Source organism: Musca vetustissima, unplaced genomic scaffold (genome assembly GCF_032173495.1).
Source record: "Musca vetustissima isolate MV318-11 ecotype Yass unplaced genomic scaffold, APGP_CSIRO_Mvet_v1 utg42163, whole genome shotgun sequence".
NCBI lineage: Eukaryota > Metazoa > Arthropoda > Insecta > Diptera > Muscidae > Musca > Musca vetustissima.
The window spans coordinates 318,712-337,502 of record NW_026881825.1 but is presented as its reverse complement, the minus strand read 5'-3'; the positions used below and the strand labels follow the sequence as shown (position 1 = coordinate 337,502).

General features: G+C 35.2%; 2 protein-coding genes across 2 annotated transcripts; one reads left to right on the top strand and one right to left on the bottom strand.

The window, feature by feature from the left end:
• Window positions 1-7,959: 7,959 nt before the first annotated feature.
• LOC133327842 (protein screw) lies at window positions 7,960-9,316 on the bottom strand. The gene is made up of 2 exons (XM_061536379.1): window positions 8,971-9,316; window positions 7,960-8,899 (listed from the first exon to the last, which is right to left on the bottom strand). The coding sequence occupies exons 1-2, from the start codon at window positions 9,314-9,316 to the stop codon at window positions 7,965-7,967; spliced, it is 1,281 nt and encodes a 426-aa protein (XP_061392363.1). The 3' UTR covers window positions 7,960-7,964.
• Window positions 9,317-14,802: 5,486 nt separating this feature from the next.
• Window positions 14,803-16,245, top strand: LOC133327831 (xaa-Pro dipeptidase). Its single transcript, XM_061536368.1, has one exon. It carries the CDS (start codon window positions 14,803-14,805, stop codon window positions 16,243-16,245), a length of 1,443 nt encoding a protein of 480 aa, XP_061392352.1.
• The last annotated feature ends 2,546 nt before the right edge of the window (window positions 16,246-18,791 follow it).

The window sequence follows — 18,791 nt, the reverse complement described above, 5'->3', positions numbered from 1 at the left end:
TAGGGTATATACTAAAAATTTGCATACGAGACTGAAGATTGAATTGTCCCCTTCTTCTTTACATCAGGCTGATGTTCCTCAATCGATATTAACTTTTCACAGCCACAGTCTGTAAGAAGGGTTTGATTTCTTCAGGATCAGCTACCACTTATGGCAGGCTTCCCGCCTTCATACTCGTAATGGATTTGATTGAGGTTGACTTTGGGTGCGAAATTGGTAGGGGTTACCCACGACTGTATGCGAGGTTGGAATTCTATCGACAAGGGGTTCTGTTGAGTCCGTGTTTGGATAGGTTCTTTCATACTCCCTTTATTCCTTATGATGCTTTATAATTCGCACAATTTTGTTCGCACTTTTCGTTGTGGGAGACGGCAGTGAGTTTTTTTTTTCGTGTTTACTTTTCCGCAGAAGCTCTCGGCACCAAAATAACCCAATATATTTATTCACATTGCACTATAGCAGGGATGCTTAACCATACACGCTACCGTAACTGGCCGTCGATGGTTAAACACGCATTCTCATTTCTCTCTTTCGTCAGTCATTTTTAATGATAAATTCTCAATTACGCTCACCCACACTTATGGTCAATTTGGTTATGCCCACCACTGCGCTATAGTGAAAACCATCAAAAGCTCTTGGCATAAATCTAGCTGCAGCCGCTAGACTCATACCTGCTGGTCGAACACCCGAGATGAGACCTATGTTCTCAGCAGTGGGTCTAGCAAATGCATGTTGAGCTCCGTCGATCTAGCCCAACAGATCCCAAGATCAGATAACTTACGTTGGAGTTCTGCAGATTAGTCGCGGGGCAAAAGCGGAATAAATGTTTGGAACACCTGGAGAGTTGCAACATCGGCACCGGTGTAAGTAAACTGTGGGCAACGGTTAAATCGCTCTCGAACCCTGGTAAGGAGGATGATGGGACCTTAGTGACATTTAACGATGAAACTGTGACTGATCCGAAGAGATGCGCCAGGCGAAGCGAAGAGTACTACGTCTACGTCTATATCTTCCCGCCCAGAAAGTACCGCAACAGTTTACGTGTGTCATCCGTAATACTAAGTCATCTAAAGCGTTGGGCCCTGACGGATATATATATATATGTATATGCTGAAAGAGTTGGACGAGCCAGGAGTTGTAGTACCTGACCAAAGTCTTCAATTTGTCGATATCCAACCACGTTGTTCCCGAAGCCTGAATAATGGTCCTGGCACTGAAACCAGGCAAGGATGGTGGCAAAGGCATTACTTCCTCTCCAGCATTAGGGAAAGCTATCCAGTTGATAATCATCAACATGGGTTAAGTAAGCAACAACAGCGTCTCACGCCATCTCAACACATATATAAGTCGAGGACTTAACCAGAACTGGCCGTGTCATAGAACAGTGCTGGTAGCGCATGACCTATCGAAAGCCTTTGATACAGTCAAAATGCCAAACTGTTTGAGGGCATTGAGAACACTTCCCTCCCTAATCAATGATATCCTCACGAAGTGTTGTCAGCCACATTATTCACCACATGGACTGTGGAGCTGAGAATGCCATTGTGCATGTACAGATCGAGGGGCACACCAAAATACTCGGTGTCACATTCGACAGCATGTTCAAATCGTCCGCGAAAACCACAGCTATCTGCGATAAGTTGTCAATTCGAAAACCTTGTTGACCTGTTATAAAGCAATAGGGTTGTCTGTGAGAAGCTATGCGGTGACAGTGCGTCCTGCGAATACTAGTGTTACGTAATGAAGAAGCATTCAGACTGGTCAGAACGCCACCATGAGAACTTTGACAATGTGCCTCCTCATGACACCAGTTGACCATCTTAATGAGGAGACGAAGATCTTTCCCTTATGTCAGCATAGCAATATGCATTATTTGCAGTAAATGGTCGGGTACTTCAGGACAATCATCCTAACCATCATATGGTGGATAAGACTTACCCTAACCAGGCGTGTCAGGAAGGATCCGTATGTTGTGGAGAGAGAAATCCAACGTTATAAAAGGAAGCCTCTAGATCAAGTTGCCTATCGAGCAAGTCAGTAGACTCAATTCGTATTGGGCACGAATTGATGACCAGGTGCAGAAAACTTCTATAACAACAACAAAGCTCTTGGCCAATATTTTATTTTAATACTCATGTTAAAAAAAAAAATTTTATGCAGAAACAAAATTCGGAAATTCACGATTACTTGGTAGCGAAGCACAAAACTATCAGTTGTTCTATCGATCACCATCAGGACTTCCCATCTCTATCGCGTATATCTAAAAAATGAATTCCACCGACGGTCAATAGATCGTCGATAATCCTGCACTAACCAAAATTTGCTGAGGATAATTTCGGTTAGTGAAATTTTCACAATCAGAGAACGCTCAGGAAGCTGCCAATCTTTTACAACAACAACTGACTTGGGTATGAATCTGGTGAGGAAATTTTAAGTTTGCGTCATCTACAGTATCATTTCAGCCTATGAACGAGTTCGATATAATTTAACTAATCTATATATCTATATCCTATAACATATAGTTAACCTACTAATGCAAAACAAATGGTTATGCAGATACGGTTACAAACTGACTAATGGACTCTATATAGGGGAGAGGGGGGCACCTTTGAACACTTTTTGCTTTCAAGCCTTATAAATTTTTTTTATTTTATCATTTTTGGTTTCTTATAAATTTTAACTAATAGGTACATATGTAACCTTTAAAATGAATATACATATGACATACTATAAGCTTGATAAATATATTTTATTACTGTTTTAATGGACGAACTCAAAGTGTTCAAAACTGCCCCCCCTTTGAGCACCTTTGAACAAGGGTTGGCATTTTCGAACGACATGGTTTTTTTACAGTGTTTATGTTCAAATATGTATGTATTTTATTCATACATATCAGAAATGCATTAATTCATTAAAAATATATAAAAAAATGTTCAAAATTTAAAAAAATTAGATCAAAAGTTATTAAAACATAAAATGACTGAAAAATACAAATTAATATGGTGAAAAATACAGTTAATTTCGTAATCTTATTAGCCCATTTGAAATTTTGAGAAATCGAAGACAAAAGTTAAAAACTCCTGTTTTTACTCGAGTGTAATGGGCATGTTCAAAGGTGCCCCACCCATGGCATTTTACGGAAATTTAAAATAACTTTTTTTGTAATAAATATATTGTTGAACACTTTGATTTTGTAGGTTTTTCACTCAATTAAATATTAATTTTAAATAGGAGCATGCGTTGTAAATTATTTTTTTTAATATAGTCAATGTAATGAAAATTTATATTCATTCGAAATAAAACTTTCAATTCATAACCATCAAATAAAAATAATAAAATCAAGAGGTTATGGGCGACCAAAGAAAGGAAGTTCCTCATGGAATAGTTCAATTTAATGGAACAAATTATGAAAACTGGAGTTTTCGTGTAAAAATGTATTTGGATGCGGTTAATGTGTTGGAAGTAATTGAATCAGCCCTGGAAGACGATGCTTCAAATGAGAAAAAAATTAAGTATCGTGAGATGGATACGAAAGCTAAATGCATTATAGTCAGTTGTATTCATGATGACTATTTGGACTATGTAAGAGATAAATCTTCTGCAATTCAAATGTGGAATGCTTTAAAGAACGTTTTTACGGTGAGATCATCTACAAATCAGACAATATTGAGGAAACAGCTTGCAAAATTGAAATTATCAGGAGATACAAAAATGATGGATCATTTTTTAGAATTTGATGGACTTGTACGCCAATTAAAGTCAGCTGGAGCAAAATTAGACGAGCGCGACTTGGTGTCGCAACTGTTTGTAAGTCTGCCTGAAAGTTATGACCCTCTAATAACAGCTTTGGAAAATATAAAAGAAGATGAATTGACATTATCAGTGGTAAAACAACGTTTACTAGCTGAAGAGGCAAAAAGGGGTGATAGAATTGAGGACCATGGTGTTGGAAAATCAGGAACTGTTTTTGTTGCTCGCAAGAATAATAAATTCAAATTCAATGGAAAATGCCATAACTGCGGAAAAATGGGACATATGAAAATGAATTGCAGGTTTAGAAAAGAAGCAAATTTCTCAACGAACCACCGAGAATCCACGGTTCTTTATTCTGATAATGAAAGTGATGATGAATTTGTGTGTTTTATGGTAAATGCAAATATGAGGGAGGAAACCAACATGAGCTTTATTTTGGATTCAGGATCAAGCGACCATATTTCAAATAATCGGAGTTTGTTTCATGATCTGAGAACGATGAAGATGCCTTTAACAATAAGTATTGCCAAAGATGGGGAACTGCTGACTGCAAATGAAATGGGTGATATACATGGACACGTATCTACTGGTCAACGTATTATTCTTAAAAATGTTCTTTATGTACCAAATTTGAGAGAAAATTTAATATCTGTTAGCAAGATGTCAAAAGCAGGGTTAGAGGTAGTTTTCAAGAAAAATACTGCAATAATTTTAAACAAAGGTAAAGAATTAGCCATAGCTGAACCAAGAGGTAATGTTTTTGAACTTAAATTTATTAAATGTATAAACTGTTCATATTTGTGTTCAAACGATGAGGGAAGGCTTTGGCATTGTAGATTGGGCCATATAAATCAAAAGGACCTTGAGTCAATGAATCGAAGGGAAATGGTGACGGGTATGGGAAATGTAAAATGTTTCGGCTTGTGTGACATATGTTTGAAGGGGAAGCAGTGTCGGGAACCCTTCAAGGGTGTGCATATCCATAGTTCTCGTGTCTAGGAAAGAATTCACAGCGATGTATGTGGGCCTATATCTCCAAAAACTCATGATGGTTACAAATATTATGTTTCATTCATTGATGATTTCACCCATTTTGGAGTTATCTATTTGATGAAAAGCAAGTCAGAAGTATTCGACAAATTTAAACAATACGAAGCTTTTGCAAGTGCAAAATTTTTAACAAAAATATCCATTTTACGTTGCGATCAGGGCACAGAGTATCGTTCAAAAGAACAATTGCAGTACTATAAAATGAAAGGAATACAACTTGAGGAAACTATTACATATACTCCGCAACAAAATGGTGTAGCTGAACGGTTCAACAGAACCTTAGTTGAAAAGGTTCGAACAATGTTGATAGGATCAAATTCTCCAAAAGAAATGTGGGGAGAAGCTGCTTTGACTGCCGTATATTTGTTAAATCGGACTCCAACTAGGAGTGTTAATAATGAAATTACGCCAGCGGAACTGTGGTATGGAAACAAACCAGATATAAAGAAATTAAGAATTTTTGGATGTAAAGCCCATGTTTGGATACCGGACCAAAAGAGGAAGAAGTTAGATCCAAAGAGCATGGAGGGAGTTATGATTGGATACACAAGCAATGGCTATAAAATTTGGAATATGACAACCAGAAAAGTAGTGACAGCACGTGATGTTAAGTTCGATGAAACAACATTTCCGTTTCAAAGGGAGATATTAAAATGTCAAAATAATATTGTTCCAATATGCAGCAATGAACAAGAGAGGGATGAAGAAAATGTCATAACTGCAAATATGGATGATTCAAGAACCGGCGGAAATATTACGGATATAAATGTGGAAAATACGAATGATGGTGGACTTAACAAAGATAACGTACAACTACAAACTACTAGCGATGATAGCCAAGATATGTTGAACACACAGGAAGATGATCCAACAACTTTAAGGAGAAGTGCTCGGGGTCTTATACCAAAAGTTTTCAAAGAGTACTTTACAGGCTACAATGCAGACATTGTTGACAATGTAATCAGTGAAAATCCAGAAACCTATGCTGATGTTTTAACAAGAAAAGACAAAAATGAATGGCTTAAAGCAATAGAGGAGGAAGTAAAATCAATGGACTACAACAATGTTTGGACCATAGTTGAAAAACCTGAAAATGTAAAACCTTTGAAGTCAAAGTGGGTATTTCGCATTAAGAAGGATGAATATGGAAATGTTTCAAGATACAAGGCGAGATTGGTGGCTAAAGGATATTTACAAAAACATGGCATAGATTATGAAGAAACCTTTGCACCAGTAGCTAAACTTACAACAATGAGAATAATCTTAGCAGTTGGAGTTCAACGCGGATATTTTTTTTCACCAAATGGATGTCAAAACTGCATTCCTACATGGGGAATTGAAGGAACAAATATTCATGGAAGCGCCTGAGGGAATTGTCCTTGACAACAAAAAGATTTTCCGGATTAATAAGTCTATATATGGTTTAAAACAAAGTCCACGTTGCTGGAATGAAAAAATTAATGATTTCTTTTTAAAAATTGGATTTGTAAGATCGAAGCGAGATTACTGTCTTTACGTCAAATATACAAATTCTACTACAACATACATACTGCTATATGTTGATGACTTATTAATCGCATGTAGCGACAAAAATGAGATTGATATTTTGAAAAATTACCTATGCAAGGAATTTAGCATGTCAGATATTGGAAATCTGAAATATTTTTTGGGAATTAAAATAGACTACAATAAAAATGATGGAGTTATGAAATTATCACAGGAAAGCAATATATCCAGAATCTTAGAAAAGTTTCAAATGATTGACTGTAATCCGGTTGCAACACCAATGGAAAAATTGGGCGAATTATCAAATTCAGAGCCAACAAAACAACCATACAGACAACTTTTGGGAAGCCTTATGTATATTATGTTGTGTACAAGACCTGATATTTGCTTCCACATTGGATATATGGCGCGTTTTCAAGAAACTCCAACAGAAACGCATTGGAAGATGTTAAAGAGAATTTTAAGATATATTAAGGGTACAAAGCAATTGAAATTGGTTATAAAACGAAATGAAAGTTGTGAATCATTAATCGGATATGCAGATGCTGATTGGGCTTCCGATCTTATTGACAGAAAATCAGTAAGTGGGTTCGTCTTCCAAATTTATGGAAGTACAATTTCATGGTCAAGCAAAAAGCAAGCTACAGTGGCTACTTCTTCTTCTGAAGCAGAGTATATAGCGTTAAGTGCAGCCACATCAGAGGCAATATGGATAAAAGGAATCCTAGAGGATATGCATATTGTTGAAAATACATATACTGTACCTCTGTATGAGGACAACCAAGGGTGCATATTTATGGCAAAGAACTCAGAATGTAAAAGATCGAAACATATCGACATCAGGCACCATTTCATTCGAGATCATTTGGCTCAAGGAACTATTGATGTTAGATATATAAAAACAACTGATCAAATTGCTGACATTTGTACCAAAATATTAGGAAGTATAAATTTTCAAATGTTTAGATCTAAATTAAATTTGATAGAGTGAGAGAGGGTGTTGAACACTTTGATTTTGTAGGTTTTTCACTCAATTAAATATTAATTTTAAATAGGGGCATGCGTTGTAAATTATTTTTTTTAATATAGTCAATGTAATGAAAATTTATATTCATTCGAAATAAAACTTTCAATTCATAACCATCAAATAAAAATAATAAAATCAAGATATATATATGAAAGAAATTACATTAGTTATGTTTGAAATGATTGTTGGAATGTAAAAGATTTGTTTGACGAAAGAAAACTATCACAGAATTCTTCCTGCGCCCTTACAACCAAATGAATAAAAGTTTACAATGACACTGAGAAAACATGGTCACCCATGAACAATTTTTCGACAACTGAAAAAGCAAGCCAAAGTGGTTTACGCATATAGAGAACAAGATTGCCATATACAAAAAAGTGGTTGCGGGTCGGAAAAATATTACACCAAGATTTTATGAGCGCTGTTCAAAGGTGCCCCACGTTCAAAGGTGCCCCCCTCTCCCCTACAATTCCCTTCTATAGCGAGGGTTATCCAAAAAGAAATAAGATATTTTCCATTAAATGTGTTTTTTTTTTATTTTTGTACTATAATTAAATTAAATATAAACTAATTAAGAATATTTTTCTATACACAGTAAATACATTAATACACTCACTCGCTCCGGCTCTCAGTGACAACCACATTCCTTTGCCACACTCTGCGGGTATTTACTCAAATTTACACTATCCTCGTTTAAATAATGCAATATTGATATCGAACCCAATACAGTTGGTACACAGCATGGTTTGGGTAAATTCGGTTGTTTTAAATGCATCAACGTCTGCACTATGGCATGATTTGTAGCATTCATCTTGGAACCCAATGGGAAATTACATTCACCACCACAAAAGAAAGCTTCAAATTTCTTTGGCGCTATAACCCAATCGTGCATATGTAAATCATTAAAATCCAACGTGAAATTTAAACGTTCACATGATGTGGGTAGCTTATAGATTTCCTGGACAGGTGGTGGTGGTGGTCGCCTGTAGTAATCGGCAGCTTTACGTTTACGCTTGATAACTTCACGTTTGAAGCGTAATTTTTGGATTTTGGTCATCAGTTCGGGTCCATTGAAGTAGCCAATAATGAAGGGTTGTAAATCGATCATATCATCGGTAGCATTTGGCTGTACCAAACCCAAATCACTTGGCAATATTTCTATCGATTTTGATTCATGTGCGGGATTTTCCATTTCCAAAGTAACACCTACGAGTAATTCATTCAGACGTCCAACTTGTAATGATTTATGTTGCAGCCAACGGGATAAGATGCGTGTCATATTGAATTCCAACCAGCCTTTATGTGTTGTGGTGGTATTCACGGAAGCCAGTATTCTCAGGGCTCCTGTATATTGTTTTCGTACCATAACACGTTGATAAATTGAAATTATAGCTCTTTGGACATCGGTATTTTGTACAAATTTCCCCAGACTAGGTTGTTGATACATGCGCAGGGCTGAATGTGCTAACTGTAAATCACGCGGTACATCATTGGCATTGAAACCAATTTGCATATCCGTAGCAATAGGTAAATCGGCAACGAGATTTGAATTTTTTAACATTTCTGCAAGGAAAAAAAATAAATTAAAATTTATGTTTAAATAAATTTTAAAAAATACAGATTTTGGTACTTACGTTTACTTGAAAATGTTATTATATTATTGCACTTTTCAATTTCCATTCGATCGTATTTGGTTATGAATTTTTCCTCTCTTAATGCTCTTCTCTGGCGACCACGTGTTAGATGCTCTCGAACGTGATCCAACTCCTGTTCATTTTCCGTTATATCATTGTAAACCTCCAATAGAAATTTGGATGCAGAATTCTTTAACGATATCTTGGGTTGACCATGATCTTCTGGTCCCAAACCCAATATATCGACAATTTCAATTTCATAACCTGTCAATTCTTCTGGTTCTCTTTGTAATGGCAATCGATCCATTGTTTCCATAGTATAATCAATTTTCACATCCTGTGCCATTGATGTACGCCGATGTATTATTAGTATAAATAACAAAATATTTATTAATTTCAACATGTTTCCTTTAAGGTCCGCCTTGATGTTGTCACTTTGCCAAATATATTCCAATTGTCGAACTAATCACTAGTGTTTTCCATTTTATACATGGATTTTCCTTGTATCCGTCTACCTGGCGCCTCATCGCACAAGGTGACAATTCTTATCTGATTTACCATTGTCCATTATTGTTTTATTATCTCATTACCTGCGGTGATTTGTTCTTGAAAAAGGATTTATGACAGTTATGCAGGATTGCAAAATGTTTAACGGGTTTGAACAAAGTTTACGACTCGAATTTTCTTAGAATTGTCCTATTTGAATTTATTACGAAAGAAGCACGTGTTCAAAGGAGTGTATTTTATTTTCATAAGGGTGTCGGTTGTCTGATCGTACCCTTTATCTTATCTATTTTAGTTATGACACAGTTATATAGTTAAACAAGGACAACACATGAAAGTACGTTTTTTGCACAAAATATAAAGATTTAAAAAAGGGAAGTCGGCATCGAACTACATATTAGGTTTCTTCCTTTTGAGAATAAGCATAGAATGACTTTCTGAGTCATGCATGTCCGTCCTTCTGTTGATCTTAAATTGCTCATTTATTTGGCCCAAGGACGAACACTTTTGAAATAGGTGAACATCGGCTTAGATTTAGATATGGCTCTCATATATATTTTCGTCCGATTTTATGTGTCCTCCAAAAAAAAAAATATATATAAATATATATATATAATTTGTTTTTGGATTAGAATTTGTTATGGATTTGACCGGCAAAAGTATTGCAGATAAAGATATTGATGTGATTGCAATATTCTTCTTAAAAAATGAATGGGTTTACGACTGATAACTGTTCAGTTATGATTAAAATTACAAACATTAAATTAATTTATCAGTTACAATCTTTTTAACCGGATATGTTTGTCAGATACTCAATTTGGCGTACTCTGTGCTATCTCCTATGGTAGGCAAATTGATGACATCCATAGTCGAGATGATTACTTCAATAATTTCAAGAGCACTTTGGAACTGAAATTGATGTTAGTTTGGGGAATATTAGCTTCAGAGAAAGAGCTAGTGAAATTAAAATTAATATACATATTCAAATGCAATCGAAAGAAGCAAGAATTCTCATATTATTACCATCAGAAAGATAGACTAAGTGATATCTTGAAAATCGATCTTTATGAAACTGAATAAACTGTTTTTATTTTCTTGAAAAAAGTACTCTTTTGGTACCTTTTCACATTTTTCATCCCTGGCACTAATGGGTGTCTGATTTGGTGAAAAATGTCGAACGGGTTAGTCGAATTTTAGGTAACACTGTGAAATTAAATTTTTATCAGTGCTCGAACCCGATTTACATAAATTTCTTGATTTACATAAATTTGGAAAACTATAGTATGTACTATTTTTCACTTCCACCTCCTATTACGTACATGCCAACAATGACCAATTTTTATAGTTTTTGTTCTATGAATTAACCCAATAGCAAAAGTACTAAATTCAGCAGCAGCAATTATTATTAAAGTTGTACGCACCTTTAGTAAAAGTGTTCTAATATAAACCCTGAATTAATAACATGAACATAGCTGAATTCCGCTGCGATGATATAGATGTTATCATCACATCCTTACATTCAATAAACAGAAACCACCAAGCTGGGTGGCTTTGAATCCTATGAATTTACAATTTTGATTTAAATTTTGGAATCTAGGAAATAGTTACCAAATATTAGTGATATCAATACAAACATATCCTTTATAGCAAGGACAGCAGCAGAGAATTTGTAGAATGGTATTGGTCATCCATTGTGTTAACCAATTGCTCCGAGTAATATCCGGTAGTATTTATAATCACCGTTCTTCGCGATTTGGACCAATTAATTATCCTCATTTGGTTGTTATTGAAATGTACCCTCCAGATTCTGTTAAACGTAATAGTTATAGTTTTTTCGGATTACATGCACTTTCAAACGTTTCGGAGTGGTATTCTTAAAGATATTTAATAAAATGTGGGGTTTATTTTGGAACTTTGAAGCCCCACATCTCGGGAAGTAATGTTTTCCCCCGAAAAAATGTATGTAGTTGTAATCAGCATCAGATGGGCTACCTATGGTAAAAATCTGAGAGGTGTCCGTATAGTGCATTTGATCCTTATTTTCTCCTTTTTGAAAAATACACCCTAAAAATAACACAAATACATTTAAATATATATTCCTTTATTCTCTTAATAATTACATGATTAATAATAACCAAACATTTATTAATTCAATTTTTTATAACTAAAAACATTTGGAATAACTACTTTAGTAAGACACCAATGTAAATTCTTCCCTTTAACCCGATTCACGAATCTCTGAACATTCAATGTTCTTCACTAGTGCGTAGTGCAGCAACTTCTCTGCGTATTTGTGTTATAACTTCTGCCAAGGCCTGTGGATGGACACCAGCCTCAATTAGTTTGATGCATGTATCCAGACTTTCAGCATTCAATCCCGTATTCAACAATTGCGATATTGCATGGATATTATTACGTATTACTTGTGATTGTTGAAGTTTCAAATAGTTACTGCCATTGACTTTGCCTCCATCCAAGCAATCACTGGAACCAGTTGGTTTATTCGACATAGTAATTTTTTTTTTTTATTTATGAATTGATTAAATATATGCGATTCGAAAATTGTTTACAAATTTTGCAAACCGACCGAATTTAAAAACGTTCCACACGTTATGAAAGGAGAAAGGCTGATAAAAATCGAACTTGAAACAAAATGTCCGAGAAATTTATTGTTTACGAATGAGTGTGATGCGTACGCTGTTTCGGATTCCATAAAATGTACGACCGGGACTATTTCTAGTTGTTCTTTTCTAGTTCCTTTTAATATTCATGCTCATAAAAAAATTTAAGGAAAATGCCTTAAGGTAGGCTTGTTATGTCAAGGAGGGTTTATTAGCCAATTTTTAAAAAGTGTAATACGGCGTTTACATTTAACTGGATTTCGTTAACCCATTGGGTTTAAATTATCAATTCCATTGTATTTATGTCAAATAAATCTTCATAGTGTAGGTTAATCCGGTAAATATTTATAATGTAAACGCCGTATAAGAAATGAATACACTTAAAATAATAATTTACCCTATGCAACAATTAATAGATAAGAAGGTAATACAGTCTTAAAATACTCCTCTTCAGTTGTACCCATGGTACAATTATACAAGGTAGGGTAGCTTTTGTTAGAAAGGATAAAATACACCTGTACCTTATGAGCAATAATGTCTGTATAAATGAAAACAAATACAACAAATCATTCTGTTCATTTGACATATTTTTAAAATTTTATCAAAAACGCGAAAAATGAATTGAATGCCAGGTGTTCTTTTGGCGTAACAAGCCACAGTATGAAAAATTTTAATTTATAGGTTGCTATGGCCTACCTCCATTCCATTATCCAAAATAATATATATTTGGTTAAAATATTACATTGTGCGAAGTTTGGTTGAAATCGAATAGCCGCATGATGAATATCGAATATAACAGAAGCAGTTGACTGAGATTGCCCATCTCCAAACTTTATTTAAGTTTGGAAGAAATATTACGATGTGTAATGTTTGGATGAAATCGGTTACTTCTTTCAAGAGCTATTGTATGCACAGACGACATTTACAAATCGACTCCAAATCCGCAGCAAAATGTATATCTCCTATACGCATCTATTATATTCTTCTTCGTACTATGCCAATTTTTACTTTTCACTATTTTTTCGATATAATTATACAAGGTAGTCTCATGCAGACATATGTCTCTATTTTTTTTATAAATTTGCCTTTGACAGTATACAGCTTTCAAAATTTAAATATAAATATCTTCCTTCGAAATGTATGCATTCGTGTGTTCAGTGGCAAACATTGCTAAATCAGTTATATTTTTTTAAATATAAGTTGTAACAACCATGGTTAAATCTTGGAACAATGTTCAGCTTTAGAAAATATATTTCGGAAAAAGTCTAGTTTAGGGCCCTTCGCAGATCATTTGGAATCTTTTATCACAAAATTACAAAGGTATCCTTTTTTTCTTGCGGTAATTGGTATTTCTGGAGATATGTGCCTCCAAAGTTCTTTTGGGGTCCTTGTATTTTCTTATGATTTTTAAAAGCCCTGATTTCAAAAATAAAATATTCTTATCAAATAAGTTCACACATTCTGAGATATGGGTCTCCAAAGTTCCACAGTACCCTTCTGTAATTTTGAAAAACAGTATGAGTGTTTGGGTACAGATGGTAACTACGGCTACGCGACCGAATCTGCTTTTAATTAGAAATGTGTTTGAAAGTAGTTGGTTTTCGGCCGGGGAATTTAGACTTTCTCCTACGGAAAGGTGGTAGCTTCGGCTACGCAATCGCATCTCCTTTTAATTTGAATAGTGTTTTTGTAATCAGGACTTCAAACGCTTTAAATTTATGCCAATATTTCCTCAGTAAATTTTAAAAACCGTGATAAAATATAAGTGCCCAAACAAATCTTTTGAGGCCCATATCTCCGGAAATACCGATTTCCGGACATAAACTAGACTTAAGCCGAAATTGATATATGAATTACATATTGGTTGTCATTATCAATATCTCGAATGAGACTACCTTCCATAATTATCCCATGGATATCACAAAAAATTGTTCTCGAAGTAAAAATTTGTAAATTCTTGCAGGTTCTGGAACAGACCATTTTATTATTAAGAGCAGACCCCAGCATTGAGCCTTTATGTAAACACCAATTTGACATGTTGCCAGTCAGCTTTATATTGAAACGTTACCCAATATTCATAACATTGGCAACTCTAACAACAGCTGATATTTGCAATAACAAAAAAAAAAAGAGAAAAACATAAATAAAACAACAAGTGGAACTGGATTAATTATTATTGTTGACACGGTCTTCGTTGTTGTAACATCGCCAGAAAGCCCAGTGGTAAGTAACACGGAATATACAATTAGAAATTTTTGAAAAGAAGATTTACGAAGTCAATTAATTGGCATACGACGATTTGACAAGCGAACACTTTCGCTTACTGATAAAATTTCGACAAGTGTTTTGTTTCTCTTGTTTTTTTATTTGCCGAACCATGGAAAATAGATAAGGTGCGGTTGAATGCACTAGGCAAGGAATATGGGTGGATGGAAAACTATTTATCGCCATTAAATAGTAGAACAATTAATGGCGGTTCTATGGCCAATTGTTGACTATTTGACAGAAATTAAAATGTACGACGACTGTACGATAATCTGCGGTTGAGTAGCTGAAAGAAAAACAAACTTGTTTTATGTGTCTTAAAGATAACAAAGCTGTTGTGCCTACTATTTTGCTATATATAGCTGTTGTACATATCTAAAGACTTTTATTACTGGACGACCTCTAATAGAATTTCTTTGTTTTCATTTTCCAGAATATCATCATGGCTACTTTCCAAATGAGCCCCCAAACTCATGCAGTGCCCATGGCATTGTTTCGAAAAAATCGTCAAAAAGTGTGTGAAGCATTAAAGTCGAATGTCGCTGTCGAAAAGGGATCCTTTGTCTTGTTGGAAGGCGGCAAGGATGTTAGTTTCAATGACACCGATACCAACTATCTGTTCCGCCAGGAATCCTATTTCCAATACTTTTTCGGTGTTAAAGAGCCAGACTGTTATGGTGTATTGAATGTTGATTCCGGCGAATCCATACTCTTTGTACCACGTTTGCCTGAGGAATATGCCACCTGGATGGGACGTCTTTTATCTTTGGACGAATTCAAATCAATGTATGAAGTTGATCGAGTCCTTTATGTCGACGAACTTCCAACATTCTTTGAAAAGGCATCACCTAAATTGATTTTGACACTCAGTGGTTTGAATACCGATAGTGGTCTGCGCTCAAAGCCAGCCACTTTCGAGGGCATTGAAAAGTATGTTGTCAATTGTGATTTGTTACATCCAGTTGTGGCTGAATGCCGTGTCATCAAAACTCCAGAAGAAATTGAAGTTCTACGCTACGTGGCCAAGGTTTCTTCAGATGCCCACATTAAGGTTATGCAGTTTATGCGTCCGGGACGTAGTGAATTTGAAGGTGAAGCAGTTTTCCTACATCATTCCTATGCTGTGGGTGGTTGCCGCCACACCTCCTACACTTGTATTTGTGGTAGTGGTACTAATTCGGCAATTTTGCATTATGGCCACGCTGCCGCTCCCAACGATAAGGCTGTCAAGGATGGTGATATGTGCCTCTTCGATATGGGTGCCAATTATTGTGGTTATGCTGCTGACATTACCTGCTCCTTCCCAGCCAATGGCAAATTCACCGAAGATCAAAAATTCATTTACAATGCTGTACTGGATGCCCGTAATGCTGTTTTAAAGGAAGCTCGCGAAGGTGTCTCCTGGGTTGATATGCATCGTTTGGCGTGCCGTGTTATGTTACAACGCCTCAAGGAAGGTGGTATGCTGCAGGGAGATGTTGATGAAATGTTAGCTGCCGGTTTGGCTGGTACTTTCCAACCTCATGGTTTGGGTCATCTAATTGGATTGGATGTTCATGATGTTGGTGGTTATTTGCCCGGTCAACCTGAACGTCCTTCCGAACCTTGGCTCAGCAAATTACGTTTTGCCCGTACCCTACAAGCAGGCATGTATGTTACCGTTGAACCCGGTTGCTACTTCATTGACATCCTTATGGACAAAGCCCTGGCCGATCCCAATCTAAATAAATTCATTGTCAAAGATGTTTTTGAACGTTTCCGTTCATTCGGTGGTGTTCGCATCGAGGATGATGTCTTGATCACAAAGACAGGCAATGAAAATTTTGCCATTGTTCCCAGAACTGTTGAAGAAATTGAAAAGTGTATGGCAGAACGTGAGGACTGAATAATGGAGTTGTAAATAACAACAACGTTTGGGGATAATATATACCATTGGCTTTGATATATGATTGTGTTGTGTTATAAGCTGATTTGTTTTGTTTATTGTATTTTTTGTTTGATTTTTGATCTGCTGTATCGATAAACAATTGATTTGTATTGTATTGATAAGATTATTAATATGAATTTCGTATTCCGCCATGTTATCTAATAAATAAAATCGTGTATATATTTATTTTCTAAAAAGTGATTAGATTGTAATGGGGCTTTTCTGTGATACGTAATCGATGTTAGTAACTAGGGTAAACGGTAATCTGCTAAATTGAGTGACTCTAACACTTGGATACAATACGAGTTGGCAGAAATTCTTTTGATTGCGAATAAAATCGAAGAATAGATCTAAACAGTGTATGGAAACCTTTTCAACAGACTATTATTATCTATACTAATGAGGAGTAAAGAGATTGACTGACTGATTCTGACTATTCGCTCTTGGTCCAAATGTGACAGATAAGGCTGGGTTTTTGGAAATTCGTACTAAAACGGTACGAAAGGTACTAAATGTGATACCATTTGTATTTGGCGAACCGGTAGAGCTAGAACTCTGAAATTTGGATTGGTGGTCGCTGATGGAGTGTAGGAAAGGTGTAGCAAAGGGTTTTTGGAAATTCGAACTATAATTATCCGAAAAGTACTAAAATGTACTTAATTTGGTACAAATTCGTAGCATGTGAATGGATATAGCTAAAAACTTGAAATATGGAATGAGAATTAGGGTTGAGATGTAGAGTCTATTTAAGGAGATGGTTTTGAAAGCATGTACTTATGTGTACGAAAAGTACTATATTTGGTACAAATTTAATCTATACTAATAAAAGAGTAAAATGATTGACTGACTGATTTAACGATTCATCAACGCCCAGACGAAACGGCTAAAGCTAGAATCTTGAAATTTGGATAGGGTCAGGATTCAGTTTAACAAATTAATACTTATGGGTACTAAATTTGGTACAATTTTATCTTAGGTGAACCAATAGAGCTCATGAAAAAAATTGGTACAATTTAAATTGTAGGTGAAGCGATAGAGTTGAAATCATGAAATTTTGATTTAGAGTTACTGTGGAAGTGTAGGATTGGGGTATGTAGGAAGTTTTGGAAATTGGTACTATTGTGTACTAAATTTTGTCCAATTTGAATTGTGGGTGAACCGATAGTGTTGGAGTTCTGAAACTTGGATTTTGGATCACTGTGGGGGTGTTGGTTTGGGGTAAGAAAAAGGTTCTGGAAATTCGTACTACTTTGTACTAAATTTGGTACAATTTAAATTGTGGGTGAACCACTATATTTGGAATCCTGAAATTTGAATTTGAAATCATTGAGGGGGTGTAGGATCGGGATATGCATGAAGTTTTGTTGGATGGTTGAACAGGGTACTTATGGAAATAATGTGCGTTAAAAGCAAAATTTGGATTTGGGTGAACCATCAGAGCTCGAATCATGAAATTTGGTACTAAATGGTACTCAAATTTAATTTATGATCGATATTAATGTGTGAACTGGTTTTTCTCACATACACAGTTTGCTGCGAAAATAAAAAAATATGTTAATACATGTTTAATTATTTCCTACATTCGCTAACGAAGTTGCGGGCATGTGCTAGTTTTGACTATTTCTAGATTAAATAAATATTTTGATCATACTACAATTTTTAAAGTATCTATGAATAAGAAATTTGCTCACAGTTTTTAAATAATAATGTTCGTTAACATCATCGAATATTTTTGCTCATATCGTCGATAATATTAGGTTTAAAAGGCAGATATATGCAGAAACTTCGTTACCTTCAGTGGGGTTTATTGTTTTTACAAAGACAAATACCAAATCAACAATCACTTGATTCACCCCCATAATAAAAATTTTTGGATCTGTGAGACCTAATTTCCTCTTCCAGGAATAATGAATTTGAATTCCCGTTTCTCAATTCCATTATTCCCAAATTTTGCATCAAAATTGTTACTGGGGTTTAACACAAAAAATATTCTATATACAGTATAGCATATTTTTAGGCGTTGGTAAATTCTAATCAGAAGATGTAAACAACAATGAATAGTTGTGGGTGTCGTAATGTGTTTTATGGAAATGCCCTTGTAAGACATTTTGAGGGTTTGAGTAGAATCTTTACGGGGTACGATGTGCAGTTTTAGTAAAAATTAAAGAACGGAGTATCCACTTTGATCCAAACTTCGAACTGTTGAATTCAACTCAAAGTTATTACTTGTTTTAATATCAAATTTAACGTAAAAAGCTAATTGTGAATTCTGTCTGGTCCGAATTGCTCGACGTCACGAAGGAAAATTAATTGTCTAAAATAGGATACAAATGTCAGAATAAACGTAACCGACTGATACTTCCTGCTTCTACAAATACAAGAAGCGTTACTTAACTGTTATTTACAGAGAGTTTTGGAATAATCCAACCTAGTTCCCTCCATCCACCACTTAAAAACACAAACATTATTCTCAAAAACATCTTTTATTTTATTTTTATTTGTAC

What these genes read in the sequence shown, in the direction of transcription:
- LOC133327831 (XM_061536368.1), top strand. Translation starts at nt 14,803, where the DNA reads ATGGCTACTTTCCAAATGAGCCCCCAAACTCATGCAGTGCCCATGGCA.
- LOC133327842 (XM_061536379.1), bottom strand. Translation starts at nt 9,316, where the DNA reads ATGGCACAGGATGTGAAAATTGATTATACTATGGAAACAATGGATCGA. An exon ending in AATAACATTTTCAAGTAAAC is followed by an intron (nt 8,900 to 8,970) that starts GTAAGTACCAAA and finishes TTTTCCTTGCAG; the next exon opens with AAATGTTAAAAAATTCAAAT.